At 40.1% G+C, this 15,835-nt stretch overlaps 1 pseudogene and 1 gene segment (V, D, J or C); both read right to left on the reverse strand.

The window, feature by feature from the left end:
* Nucleotides 1-8,736: 8,736 nt before the first annotated feature.
* On the reverse strand, nt 8,737-10,889 carry LOC112430212 (Ig kappa-b4 chain C region pseudogene; annotated as a pseudogene). The gene is made up of 3 exons (XR_013095444.1): nt 10,835-10,889; nt 9,848-9,955; nt 8,737-9,161 (listed from the first exon to the last, which is right to left on the reverse strand). The product of XR_013095444.1 is annotated as an Ig kappa-b4 chain C region pseudogene (transcript).
* A 3,391-nt stretch (nt 10,890-14,280) lies between these two features.
* On the reverse strand, nt 14,281-15,533 carry LOC112430215 (Ig kappa-b4 chain C region-like). The segment is given in 2 exon segments: nt 14,281-14,766; nt 15,452-15,533. Coding segments are annotated over 2 exon segments (339 nt in total).
* Nucleotides 15,534-15,835: the final 302 nt, after the last annotated feature.

The following is a 15,835-nucleotide window of genomic DNA, read 5'->3' on the forward strand; positions in this document are numbered from 1 at the left end:
GTTGAACACTGGATGACTGACAGCTGTCCTTCATCACAACAGAAGCCACAGAAATCCTCCTCATCAAAAACATGACTTTGATCTGCGTCCTCATCTGGACTCTCCTCTGCTGCTGCTTCACAGGTAAAGTCCAGAGAATCAAACTCCTCTCCTCTATCAACATCTGTCCCTCTGAAATGAAGCCCACAAAACCATGAAGCTGCTTTATGTTTTTGTCTCCGTGTCCTCAGAGTCCAGAGGACAGATCACAGTGACTCAGCCTGGAGCAGTGAGCTCTGCTGTGGGAGGAACTGTGAGCATCAAGTGCACGACCAGTCAGGATGTTTATAACAACGACTTTTTATCCTGGTACCAACAGAAAGATGGAGGAGTTCCTAAACTGCTCATTTATCGTGCTAGCACTCGAGTATCAGGGATTCCAGCTCGTTTTACAGGCAGTGGATCAAACTCTGACTTCACTCTGACCATCAGTGGAGTCCAGGCTGAAGATGCAGCAGTTTATTACTGTCAGAGTCAGCACTATCCTAACAGTCAGTGGGTGTTCACACAGTGAAAAACAGTCGTACAAAAACCTCCCTCAGTCAGACTGAACAGAAACTGAAGTGACTGCTGCAGCTGGAAGATACTGCAGAGACTGATACAGTTCACTGAAGATAACGGCAGAGGTGGAAGAAGAACAGCACATAAGCAGCAGTATCTACAGAACAGTGTGGAATATTCCAAGGGACACAGGATAGATGTATCTTCTTCCATGAAATAATCTTCTTTTGTCATTTCTTAGTATTTGAACAAAAAGATAACAAAATGAACAAAGAACAAGACTGGATGTGCCTATAACTGAAGAAGAGGTCAGAGCTGCCATCTCATCAATGAAAAATGGGAAATCGCCAGGCTTGGATGGTTTCCCAATTGAGTACTATAAGAAATATATTGATATTTTAGCTCCAGTCTTGCATAAAGTTTACCTTGAGGCACTAAAAATAAGCTCCTTACCGAGTACATTTAATGATGCACTAATCTCTCTTATTCCTAAAAAGGATAGGGATATATCAGAGCAAGGGCAGAGTTTTGGTTTTGGCGTTGGTGGGGACGAATGATTCAACCACCGAACTCTGCCCCGTTTCTTTTTTTCTCCTTTTTGTCTTTGCTTCTTCATAAAAAAAGGAGAAATATACTTGCCTACATATCCTATTCTGCATGCTTTTAAACCATTTAAAATTACAATTCATAGTTTTATATGTGAATTATATAATGTTAAATTACTATTAAACAAATGACTAAGTATTTTAGACTTTAGTTATTTCAGCCATATAACGTCTCTTATACATTAGCACTGTATAGGAATTTCTTTTACTTATGTATTAATCACATTATTTTATTGTATGATGCCTTGGCGCCACTAGATTTTAACAAGTCTCACACTCATACAGTAAGACAAATGGTGGGGGTCTAGTAAGGAAGTTGGGGGAAGCAGACACTCCACAGGAAGAATCTTTTGTCTCTTTGGGAGGCAGCAAGGGAGTGTGAACCTTAAGGTGCGAAACAGCTGTGTACTGCCTTTTGTTCCTGGAGAAGGTATTTAACTGAGAGCCATGCTGGGCTCAGGGAGACTCTGCTGACCGTCTGCCCCGCGGTCATGCAGGGACTTCATCAAACTTGGTTGTCTGTTCTTTGTGTGTTTGGATTATAGAATGTTAGCTACCGCTCACCGCTCGTCTGCAGGCTTTATTTAATGGGAAACTTCCACAACAGCACTAAGGGAACACTGAATGACCTGCTGGTTTTTGTCCATAAAACTACTCATCTAAGATTATCGCAAAGTAAAAGATCTCTCAGCAAAATAACGCAACGTTTTAGGCACTATTGCCCCGATCAAATCAGTGAGCTGGGATTTTCTAAACATGAACTACTGTTACAGCAACAGACATGGACTACTGGTTCCCCACACAACAACTCAATGTCCACTATGTGAAGGAGCCAAACACATGCCTTCTCCTCTCGTTAAAGTTAAATGTCACCACTATTATTGTCTGTCTGGAAACAGGCCGGGGGTGTCCAAATTCAAAGACTGCGTCCACCTGAGGACCCGGTGTTGTGTCTAGAAGTAACTGTCTGCCAAAAACTGACTTCTGGTATTTGCCAAAAAGTGATTGCTTGTATTTAAACTGCTATAAATAACTTGTTGGTCTATAATATGTGAAACATAAGTCAAATGTATCCCTCATGAATGATATCAAGTCATCTTTAGCAACAAACAACATTCCTGTAACAAGGTAGAAGCTGCATTCAGCTTTTGGCAGTGACTTTTATGTAACCTTTATTTATGCAGTTCAAAAAATTCTTGTTGACTTTAAAAATGTCTCTTTTAAGAGTAATCTGGCCAAGATGCTGAAATTGCAGTAAATGCAAAAATAGTTCTGTAAACATAATTTAAGTGGACAAAAGGAAGCTGATGATTATAATGTAAGTACAATAACACGGTTACAAATATACTTGAGAAACAGGTATTTTTTTCATTTTATATATAACCCCTTTGTAATACCTGTTCATCAAAGTCTATTTAGCAACATACGTAACAACATTACATTCTTTCTATCGGGTTTGTTTTTCTTTACTCGAAGAGATCAAATTATTGGTGGGGACAATTCAATAATCGCTGGATATTGGTGGGGACATGTCCCTTCCATCCATGCCAAATCTACGCCCTTGTATCAGACCCAGCAAATTACCAGCCAGTAAGCCTTTTAGGAGTTGATTGCAAAATTTTGACAAAGGTTTTGGCCTTCCACTTAGATCAAATATTACCAGATATCATCAATGGTGATCAGGTTGGTTTTATTAAGAATAGGTCTTCAGGTGATAACATTAGAAGACTTCTATTATTATTTCAAGCTAGCCCCGGTTGCGGCCGTCTCGCTTGATGTCGAGAAGGCTTTTGACCGGGTAGAACGGGGCTTCCTTATGACAACCCTTGCAAGGTTTAGGTTTGGGCCTGGATTTTGTAACTGGGTCAAAACTGTATATTCAAGTCCAAGGGCAGCAGTTTTGACAAATGGATTGGTGTCAGAGTTTTTCCATCTCACTCGCAGGACCCAGCAGGGGTGTTCTTTGTCCCCGCTGCTCTTCATGATATTTCTGGAACCACTGGCCTTAGCTATTCGAGCTAACAGGGGTATCAGAGGTATTCACGCAGGGGGTATGGAGCACAAGTTATTTCTATATGCTGACGACATCTTAGCAGTATTAACGGATCCCATCCAGTCTCTACAAGCGCTACTCGCATGCGTTGAGTCATTTTCAAGGTTGTCAGGTTACAAGATAAATTGGTACAAATTGGAAGGCACGCCACTATCAGCATCATGTCACTCTAGATCCATTACTGCATTCAATTTTAAGCATGTACCTTCAGGTATGAATTATTTATGAATATTATTAAACCCCAAATTAGAGGATATTATGCTTATGTGTTTATGTCTAACAATCTAAAAACAGAGATATGTGAAAACTTGAGGACTATATGGCAGAGATATATATATATATATTTTTTTGCGCCTGTCCCGTTTGATTCTTTTGCCATCAGAATTATTGTCTAAAGGCAAAGAAAGATGCCCAATGGATTCACTTTACCAAATGGACCATCCCAGCCTTACAGTATTGGTCCATTTGATTGACCTTTGTTTTTATTATTTATTTTATTTTATTTTCACTTGCTGCACACGGGACAGACATGACTGGGGGAAAGAAAAGGGAGAAAGAGAGAGGTAGGGAAAGAAAAACAGCGGGGAAGAGGAACGGTGATAAAGGGCAAAAAACAAAAACCAACAAAACAGACAAAATACATCTATCAATCACCTGGATCACCTGTTGAGAGAGAAAAAAGAGAAAACAAGCACAAAAAGAGAGAGCTATATAATAAACAACATCATCGCGATGATCTATGGGAATATAACAGTAAGTACTAAATATTAAACATTATTGTGCAGCATGTAACATCGACAGCGCACAGTGTGCTTTGAGGTAGGAGCCAAAAAGGGTGTAGTTTGTGTGTGTGAGCACCTGTGAGCGTGAGCGCGGCAGAGATATTTCAGTCGTGTAATTTGTAAAGAAGATTGGTGTAGAATTTTGTCATTCTCTGATAAATATATAAGAGAGGCCAGGGGTAAATTTACTCAGTACAAATTAATAGATGCATGGTACTTCACTCCTTCTAAACTTTATAGAATGGGAATCAGTCCCAATAATATATGCTGGAAATGTAGCTCAGATCCAGGGACATTTATGCATGTTATTTGGGAATGTGGGAAAGTTGAGAGTGGAGTATCGGAGCCCCTCGTGGCCTCACAGGTCACAGAGCCCACCTTCTCCCACTGGTCTGCAGGCAGCATCAGGGTGCTGCTCCAGCTGTAGAGCCTGTCTGTCTGCAGCGCCCCGGGGCTCCTGCTCACTTCCCAACCAATGCCGCTGCATCTGCGGCCGTCAACGATCCAGGACAGACTCCAGCCTGAGGAGAAGCCCTTGTTGGCCAGACATGTGAGCGTGGCATTCCCCTGCTCCAGCTCCTTACTCGAGCACTGTCAGGGTGGGAAAGACATCACCTAGGAGACACCAATCAGCTTAGAGAACGGGTAACAGGTAGTTTCTGTCAGATGTTTTTCTGCTCCAACAGTCACTCACACATTGTTTCACTTCCCTTTAAGAAACCTCTCAGCACAGAAATATGTCCAAACCACATACAGAAGCAATAAGTGCAACATTTTACAAACCAGTGTCAAAGTCACAAAAATGCAACACACACATGATTTTAAGTGTTACATGAGTTTAGAAAAATAATTAATCACTAAAACTATTTACTTGATAAACAGAGATATTTACTATACATTTAACTTTAATCTGAATATGTCTTTAAGTTTAGTCTGTTTAATTTTATTTGAAGAATTTTTATTCAAGTAAAGTTGTGTTTATCCACAACTTACTGTGAAGAACATTGAGAAAAAATCATTGAAGGAACTGTTTTATTGACAGGAAGTAGGTAAAAATTTCAAACATAAATTTAGACGCAAATTTCTGTCAGCCTCCTTGATATATCAGGAAAAACAACAAAATAAAGTTTTGATGTTTTTCTCTCACCCAACAGTCAACAATTGAAGCAAACAAAAGGTATAAACTTGCATCCAACATCCAGTCTGGTTCCTCCACCAAAAGTCCACCACAGTGATACAAACTCACTGAGTCGCTGTAGAAAAACCTCTGACTGTAGAGAGACACGGCTCTCTGACTCTGAAACAAACAAACTCAACAAATCATTCACTCCCTGTGTAATTCTGACAGCTGATGAATCATTCTTTAGTAAAATTACACAGCCTTTATTTTAATTTTTCCATATTGTTTACTCATTTTAATCCTACGTATAAAAAATGTTAACACGTGCAATATTGTAAAAAAAAACAAAAAATCTGATCCATCGATCAACCATATGACAAAAGTAAGTAAGTCAGATTTTATTTATGTGGCACCTTTCAAGACAAGGATCACAAAGTGCTTCACAACAAAATAACAGAGCATTAAAGAACAAAGTTTACTAAATTCAAGTCTAATAACATGACATTTGGTTGCGTCTGCGTCCACAGATCTCAGAGGGAGAGAGTTCCAGAGTCTGGGGTCACTGTGGTAAAAGCTCTGTCTCCTTTAGTTTTCAGCCTCGTACGATGTACAGTAAGCAGACCCTGATCACAAGAGCTCAGGGACCTGCTGTGGCTGTATGGCTGAAACAGTTTAATGATGTAAGCTGCTGCTTGCCCAGGAAGAACTCATGAAGACAGAGTCCACTTCAAGAGTCTGATTCTGAGTTCAACAGGGAGCCAGTGCAACTGGATGAACAACACTGTGGACATTGGAGCGACTTTATTCTTACAGATGTGAACAATTAATTACAGTGATGAAATAAATGAATAACAATTTCCAGTTCAGAGGATGACATAACGGCCCTTAACTTAGCAATTTAAGGGAAGAAACAAGACAGAACGAGAGATTTGAGATTTTAAACTAAATCAATGCAGAGTCAAGAGTTACCCCAAGAGTCCAGACTAGTGATGGTAAGTTTGATTCTTTTTACTGAATCGAGCTTGAATGAGTCACTCACCAAAATGAATCGGGTTTTTTGAGTCACTGAGTCAGTTGCCCAGAGAGTGCAAAAAATGTACATTTTCACTCAAACTTAATTTGTTTCTCTTTTCATGTAAATCCTACTGCTAAGATGAGTGACTGAAAAAGAAAAACAACTATTTTTATAGAGCAAAAAAGAGCAAAAAAAATTAAGATTTCTAAAGGGAACATTTATTTTATTTATTTTTATTTTATTTTATTAGTATTTTCCTCAAATGTGTCAAATAGCTATGGAGAGCATCCTCACACAGAACATCACATCCTGGTTTGGGAACAGCTGTGTGAAGGACCAAAAAGCTCTCCAGAGAGTGATCCGTACAGCAGAACGCTGCTGCAGGATTGCTCTCCCCCCGCTTCAGGACACCTACACCAGGAGATGCCAGACTAGAGCAGCACAGATACTGAAGGACCCGTCCCATCCTGGCAACAAACTGTTCCAACTTCTGCAATCTGGAAGAAGGTTCTGCATCATCCGGGCAAGGCCAGAGAGACTCAAGAGGAGCTTCTATCCCTAAGCCATCCGGGCCCTAAACCATAACTGGCTGTTGTTTTTTTCCAACAATTTTAATTATAAGCTAGATATATTTCTACTAATGAAATTAGTTTGCAAACAGCAACAGGGATGAGTCAGTGAGTCAGTTGGGGTTGTGAATCATGATTCACGAGGCAGTAAAGTGATTCTCGAGTATTGAACGATTCGTTCATGATTCGCACATCACTAGTCCAGACAGACGATTTAAATGTGATTAAATGGTGCAAAGGACTTTCATTTCACTGGGCACAAATCTGTCCAGGTTAAGTTAAGTTCAACCCCAAACCATTCTTCAAAAAATACTTATATTCAATAACATGTGAGGTGATAGATCCAAGTCCCTGTGTGAGTCAGTCAGATGATTTCCATAGAGAGGCACTTTGCATCAGCAGCACCATGCTCCAGTGCTCTGGGAGAGTTTATAGTCCTGAGAGTTGAACACTGGATGACTGACAGCTGTCCTTCATCACAACAGAAGCCACAGAAATCCTCCTCATCAAAAACATGACTTTGATCTGCGTCCTCATCTGGACTCTCCTCTGCTGCTGCTTCACAGGTAAAGTCCAGAGAATCAAACTCCTCTCCTCTATCAACATCTGTCCCTCTGAAATGAAGCCCACAAAACCATGAAGCTGCTTTATGTTTTTGTCTCTGTGTCCTCAGAGTCCAGAGGACAGATCACAGTGACTCAGCCTGGAGCAGTGAGCTCTGCTGTGGGAGGATCTGTGAGCATCAAGTGTACGACCAGTCAGAATGTTTTTGTTTGGAACAACAATCACCGTTTACACTGGTACCAAAAGAAAGATGGAGGAGTTCCTAAACTGCTCATTCACTCTACTAGCATTCGACAATCAGGGATTCCAGCTCGTTTTACAGGCAGTGGATCAAACTCTGACTTCACTCTGACCATCAGTGGAGTCCAGGCTGAAGATGCAGCAGTTTATTACTGTCAGAGTTATCATGAGATCAACAGTCAGTATGTGTTCACACAGTGAAAAACAGTCGTACAAAAACCTCCCTCAGTCAGACTGAACAGAAACTGAAGTGACTGCTGCAGCTGGAAGATACTGCAGAGACTGATACAGTTCACTGAGGACACACACACACACACACACACACACACACACACACACACACACACACACACACACACACACACAAAATGAAGTGATTCATCACAATTTTGTGTCCTACATCGCATGTATGTTGTGTTCAACTTTCAAATATATATTTAACTAAAGAACAAACGTGGGCCATTAACAGATACCAGGATAAGTCTTGTTCATGACCTTTGACCTTAGAGCAAACACTGAATCTATATCAAGATAAAATAATCTGAATCCAAAAAGCTGAAAATGTTCCTGATCAGTGAGGCTCAAAATAAAAACAACACACCTGTGAATTTAAGTGTAAACATATCATCAAACATGAACATGAGTGAAAAAGCTGTTATTGAACCGAAGGTGTTTTTTCATAGTTTGTTCATGTCATCATTCATTTAATCTTCTCCATGTTCGTCAGTGAAATTAAAACTTTGTTCTTCAGATTCTTTCTAATCACTCCTTGCATTCGTTGACTCTCCTGTCTGTGAGTTCTCCTCAGAACAAACAGCTCATTAGAGACACTAAAGACTCTTTCTTCTTTAGACTTGCTTTGTAGTCTGGTGAGACTGTTTCCGTGGTAACCAGGTCCCAGCATTGCTTCATGAACCAGTCTGTCTGGTACAGGTGAGCAACACCACCAACAACCTACCACACACATTTAAATAAACATAAAAATAACCTGAACAACTTTAAACTTCTTTTTGCCAAAATGCAGATCTCCTTAATGGTTCTTTCAGCCTGTGTTTTATTTTACCAGTGTAAAATAAAGACATCATGTTGGAGCGCAGAGTTGGTCTGAATTCTTCTAAATGAAACATATATTCATCAAGTGCAGGTTTGTAGATTTGAATAAAATTAAATGTCTGATTCAACCAAAATTCACGTTGCAAAACATCTTTATTACCTAAAACATGAATGTTGTCATTATGAGAAAGAAAATAACAGTTTTAGTCTTTATTTGTTCTTCAAAAAGAAAGATGGAGAGACAGTTACAGAGTTGAGAATGAGAGCATTAAACCAGTATCAGGTTGAGTCAGGTCAGGACTGGGGACAGTGGTCTCTCCTCAGTGGCTCTGAGACCAGAGCCTGGCAGCCCTGGGTGGCCTCACAGGTCACAGAGCCCACCTTCATCCAGCGGTCTGCAGGGAGCCTCAGGGTGCTGCTCCAGCTGTAGAGGCCGTCGTTCTGCAGCACCACGGGGCTCCTGCTCTCCTCCCAGCTGATGCTGCCACTGCCATCCACCTTCCAGGACAGACTCCAGTCTGAGGGGAAGCCCTTGTTGGCCAGACATGTGATTGTTGCAGTCCCCTGCTGTAGCTCCTCACTGGAGGGGGGCAACACTGTCAGGACGGGACGGGCATCACCTAGGAGACACCAATCAGCTTAGAGCACAGGGAGCACACAGCTGTCAATCAAACCACAGACAGTCGGACACCTTTACTGTAAGAGCTGATTTTCTCCGTTAAGAAGTTTCTGTCAGGTGTTTTTTCTGCTCCACCAGTCATTCACTCACACATTGTTTCACTTCCCTTTAAGAAACCTCTCATGCATATCAGCACAGAGAGAATCATCACACAGTTTGAGCTGAAATATGTTCAAACTACACTGGAAATAAAAGAAGCAGATGTGGAAACATTTACAAAACAAGTTTAAAATCATCAATATTGTACATGACTGACATTAATATTAACTGGAAACAAATAAATAGAATAAATTAATTAATTCAGCGAAACGAAATGCTCTTCCTGTATATCTAAAACAATTTTTAAAATTCACACAAACTCAAAGTAATTTCAAACAATACTTGAAAGTTTTTCTTCTTTATATTATTGTCAGATTTTTTTTTTCGGTTTTAATTTGACTGAAATGTAGACATAATATTTTGACAGAGCAGATCTGAATTATCCTCCACGACACAAGAGGATGATAAAAAATTCCAGCATCAAATTTATTGTAAAGCTACGTGCTTTTCTCTTAAAATCAGAAGAGAAATTGTTAAATGCACTTTAATAAAAAGACAGTATTTGATAGTAAACCAGAATAAACTTACGTCCAACATTCAGTCTGGTTCCTCCACCAAAAGTCCACCACAGTGATACAAACTCATTGAGGCGCCGTACAAAAACCTCTGACTGTAGAGAGACACGGCTCTCTGACTCTGAGACAAACAAACTCAACTAAATAATTCACTGTTTGCACAGCAGCCACGACTCAGCTGATGTGACTTCTTCAAATACCATCATACAATGTTAGTTTAAATACAGTTCAATCCATGAGCTTTTGGACGATCACATTTTTTTGTCCTGTCCCGTTCGGCACTGAAGCAATCAGAATCATTGTCTGAAGGCCAAGAAAAATTCTCAACAGATTTATTTTCTCAAGTGAATCAGTGCCATACTGGTCCACTTGATTGATCTTCATTATTTTTTATTTTTTATTTTTTTAAATGATTAGAATTGGAACAGATATAACCCGGGGATCGTAAAGAGAAAGACAGATAAGAGAAGTTTAAGAAAAGTAGAGGGAAAGAAAAACAGAGGGGAAGAGGGACAGTGAGAAAAGACAATGAAAACCCATGAGATCACCTGCTGGAAGAAAAAGAAGAAAACAAGCAAAAAGAGAACAACACAGTAGGGAGACCACAGCAACAACCTAGATAAGCATAAGTAAGAGTAAATAATAAAGACTGAATGCTACTGAGCAGCACAAAAGACCGACAGCAGACGATATGCTTAGAGGCAGCATCCAAGGAAGACGGTGAGTGTCTGTGCACACCTGTGTGCGTGAGTGCGCTTGTTTCCAAAAGGTTTCTCCATGTAACTATCTAATAGTAATTGTGGGGAACCATAGCACTGCCCCCCAGGACATGGAGCAAGCACGGAGGACATCCAGGACCCAGACATCCAGATTCCCCCCAGAGCACAAGAGCCCAAGCAGGACTGCTGGAGGGACAGCCGCCTCCCTCCTAGAAACAAGCTGGGGAGAGCCCCAGACGGGTGTGTGTGGGGGGGCGGTGAGATGGAGTCTAAGACCCAACCAGACATATAAACATAGACAAAGCTCTTCATAAAACATGCCTCATCCACAGACATTCGTATAAACACTAAATCCTATGCCTGAGTGCTTTCTATCTAGCATTGAGACAAATGTTCAGCATTTTACTCTCACCAGTCAGAGTCTAAAATATTTGAAACTGTAGCCTTTTGTGTTTGTCACTGATCAATATCTGAGTAATATTATTCATAATTAGGCACTAACACACATGGTGTCTTGATGCACGCTCAATCATCCAGGTAAGTAAAACCCACAAGGTTGATTCTGTTCATCTGGACGTAATGTTTTCAGGGGGAGAAACGTTTCGTCACTCATCCAGGTGACTTCTTCAGTCTCAGCTGACTGCAGGTTTCTCCAACCTTAGAAACAGGACATTTGCATAATGACTGAAACCAGCCCACTGAAGGAACAATGGGCTGGGAGGTCAGTTCCTTGATCATTAATATGCAAATTCTCATAACCATTAATCAACAGCCACTGATCAATGGCCATGAGTAACACACATGGTCTGGTGCAAAGATTCAGTATAAGTTCTGACGATGTGCTGCTTATGTTTTTATGCTGTAATCTTTATAGTGTAGTACAGAGCACGATGAAGAAATGATGACTTTTCTTTGTGCAAATATTTACCAACTGTATTACCAGATTTTAAGTACGTCACAGAATAGCCTGCCCAATCCTCACAACCAAAGCTTGCTCAGCATAAGATGCACAATGTAAAACTTTAAAAAAATGCTTTTAAAAATAATCAACAAAACACAAATTGTTGAGTTTATGAATAACTCAATGGATTAATTAAAAAGAGAAAGAGGAAAAAAAATGTAATTACAGCAGACAGAAATACCAAATCACTGATTCTTGAACACAGAGTAAACCTTTTATAATGGACAAGGGCATTTCCATGATTTCCATAGAGAGGCACTTTGCATCAGCAGCACCATGCTCCAGTGCTCTGGGAGAGTTTATAGTCCTGAGAGTTGAACACTGGATGACTGACAGCTGTCCTTCATCACAACAGAAGCCACAGAAATCCTCCTCATCAAAAACATGACTTTGATCTGCGTCCTCATCTGGACTCTCCTCTGCTGCTGCTTCACAGGTAAAGTCCAGAGAATCAAACTCCTCTCCTCTATCAACATCTGTCCCTCTGAAATGAAGCCCACAAAACCATGAAGCTGCTTTATGTTTTTGTCTCTGTGTCCTCAGAGTCCAGAGGACAGATCACAGTGACTCAGCCTGGAGCAGTGAGCTCTGCTGTGGGAGGATCTGTGAGCATCAAGTGTACGACCAGTCAGAATGTTCAAAACTCTCAAGCTTTAGCCTGGTACCAACAGAAAGATGGAAAACCTCCCAGACGTATCATTTACTACACTAGCAATCGTGATTCAGGGATTCCAGCTCGTTTTACAGGCAGTGGATCAAAGTCTGACTTCACTCTGACCATCAGTGGAGTCCAGACTGAAGATGCAGCAGTTTATTACTGTCAGAGTTATCATGTTATCAACAGTCAGCATGTGTTCACACAGTGAAAAACAGTCGTACAAAAACCTCCCTCAGTCAGACTGAACAGAAACTGAAGTGACTGCTGCAGCTGGAAGATACTGCAGAGACTGATACAGTTCACTGAGGACACACACACACACACACACACACACACACACACACACACACACACACACACACACACACAAAATGAAGTGATTCATCACAAATTTGTGTCCTACATCGCATGTATGTTGTGTTCAACTTTCAAATATATATTTAACTAAAGAACAAACGTGGGCCATTAACCCTTTAAGACCTACCATAGAACCAAGTCCGCCAGAGCTTATATTATATTTTTACATGCTGTGGAGCCATTTTTTGGAGCATTTCAAGTTGCTATACATCAATACAACCATTATGGCCCATATTTTAATAATATGTCTGCATTAAGTGCATAGTAATTACATAAATTGCAAAAAAGTGCAATAAACTACAAAAAAATTTAAAATCGTTTTTGTTTTTTTAACATATATTTCTAGTTAGAGAAATTTAAGAGGCTTATCCCTCAAAACTGTAAATACAAAAAAGTTGCACAAACTAGTTTCCCACCAAAGGAAATTTATTTTGAGTGTTTTCATAGTTTTATTTTTGAGATACACCAATTTTCATATACTACAGGAAAAACGAAAAAATATATTATAGTGCAAATTTGCAAAATAACAGCATGTGCATCAAACTATTTCCAGCAGTGCAGTATGAGTCCTCAGCATCCCAGAAACGACACAGAAAGTCATGAAGTCAAACATAACTTTTAAAAACACAAGTATAAGCTCATGAGGCCACGATGGTAAAAAAAAACTACATTTCCGCAAAATGACGTCACTTCCGGTTTCGGGCAGGTCATGCGGTCATGTGATAGTTCGCGCTGATGGACGTAGGAAGTGTTACAAACAGCTGATCGGATCGGCAAAGCTGTTTCTGTAATATTATGTTTTTGTTGCTACAAGCGCTTTTTATGCAGTTTTTGCAAAGCTGTATGTGGAAGGAAACTGTGACCGAGGACAAGCTGATGGCATCAGATGTAAGTACAACTCCTCCGGTTTCATATGCAAAAAAAATTATTGCGCTAGCTCACGTGGTTGCAGAGCTACCGGGATTTAAAAATAGTTACGCAAAATGGAGCGTGTCCGCTCCTACCGGTTCTAAAGGGTTAACAGATACCAGGATAAGTCTTGTTCATGACCTTTGACCTTAGAGCAAACACTGAATCTATATCAAGATAAAATAATCTGAATCCAAAAAGCTGAAAATGTTCCTGATCAGTGAGGCTCAAAATAAAAACAACACACCTGTGAATTTAAGTGTAAACATATCATCAAACATGAACATGAGTGAAAAAGCTGTTATTGAACCGAAGGTGTTTTTTCATAGTTTGTTCATGTCATCATTCATTTAATCTTCTCCGTGTTCGTCAGTGAAATTAAAACTTTGTTCTTCAGATTCTTTCTAAGCACTCCTTGCATTCGTTGACTCTCCTGTCTGTGAGTTCTCCTCAGAACAAACAGCTCATTAGAGACACTAAAGACTCTTTCTTCTTTAGACTTGCTTTGTAGTCTGGTGAGACTGTTTCCGTGGTAACCAGGTCCCAGCATTGCTTCATGAACCAGTCTGTCTGGTACAGGTGAGCAACACCACCAACAACCTACCACACACATTTAAATAAACATAAAAATAACCTGAACAACTTTAAAACTTCTTTTTCAGCTTTTGCCAAAATGCAGATCTCCTTAGTGGTTCTTTCAGCCTGTGTTTTATTTTACCAGTGTAAAATAAAGACATCATGTTGGAGTGCAGAGTTGGTCTGAATTCTTCTAAATGAAACATATATTCATCAAGTGCAGGTTTGTAGATTTGAATAAAATTAAATGTCTGATTCAACCAAAATTCACTTTGCAAAACATCTTTATTACCTAAAACATGAATGTTGTCATTATGAGAAAGAAAATAACAGTTTTAGTCTTTATTTGTTCTTCAAAAAGAAAGATGGAGAGACAGTTACAGAGTTGAGAATGAGAGCATTAAACCAGTATCAGGTTGAGTCAGGTCAGGACTGGGGACACTGGTCTCTCCTCAGTGGCTCTGAGACCAGAGCCTGGCAGCCCTGGGTGGCCTCACAGGTCACAGAGCCCACCTTCATCCAGCGGTCTGCAGGGAGCCTCAGGGTGCTGCTCCAGCTGTAGAGGCCGTCGTTCTGCAGCACCACGGGGCTCCTGCTCTCCTCCCAGCTGATGCTGCCACTGCCATCCACCTTCCAGGACAGACTCCAGTCTGAGGGGAAGCCCTTGTTGGCCAGACATGTGATTGTTGCAGTCCCCTGCTGTAGCTCCTCACTGGAGGGGGGCAACACTGTCAGGACGGGACGGGCATCACCTAGGAGACACCAATCAGCTTAGAGCACAGGGAGCACACAGCTGTCAATCAAACCACAGACAGTGGGACACCTTTACTGTAAGAGCTGATTTTCTCCGTTAAGAAGTTTCTGTCAGGTGTTTTTTCTGCTCCACCAGTCATTCACTCACACATTGTTTCACTTCCCTTTAAGAAACCTCTCATGCATATCAGCACAGAGAGAATCATCACACAGTTTGAGCTGAAATATGTTCAAACTACACTGGAAATAAAAGAAGCAGATGTGGAAACATTTACAAAACAAGTTTAAAATCATCAATATTGTACATGACTCACATTAATATTAACTGGAAACAAATAAATAGAATAAATTAATGAATTCAGCGAAACGAAATCCACTTCCTGTATATCTAAAACAATTTTTAAAATTCACACAAACTCAAAGTAATTTCAAACAATACTTGAAAGTTTTTCTTCTTTATATTATTGTTAGATTTTTTTTTCGGTTTTAATTTGACTGAAATGTAGACATAATATTTTGACAGAGCAGATCTGAATTATCCTCCACGACACAAGAGGATGATAAAAAATTCCAGCATCAAACTTATTGTAAAGCTACGTGCTTTTCTCTTAAAATCAGAAGAGAAATTGTTAAATGCACTTTAATAAAAAGACAGTATTTGATAGTAAACCAGAATAAACTTACGTCCAACATTCATTCTGGTTCCTCCACCAAAAGTCCACCACAGTGATACAAACTCATTGAGCCGCCGTACAAAAACCTCTGACTGTAGAGAGACACGGCTCTCTGACTCTGAGACAAACAAACTCAACTAAATCATTCACTGTTTGCACAGCAGCCACGACTCAGCTGATGTGACTTCTTCAAATATCATCATACAATGTTAGTTTAAATACAGTTCAATCCATGAGCTTTTGGACGATCACATTTTTTTGTCCTGTCCCGTTCGGCACTGAAGCAATCAGAATTATTGTCTGAAGGCCAAGAAAAATTCTCAACAGATTTATTTTCTCAAGTGAATCAGTGCCATACTGGTCCACTTGATTGATCTTCATTATTTTTTATTTT

Source organism: Maylandia zebra, linkage group LG22 (genome assembly GCF_041146795.1).
Source record: "Maylandia zebra isolate NMK-2024a linkage group LG22, Mzebra_GT3a, whole genome shotgun sequence".
NCBI lineage: Eukaryota > Metazoa > Chordata > Actinopteri > Cichliformes > Cichlidae > Maylandia > Maylandia zebra.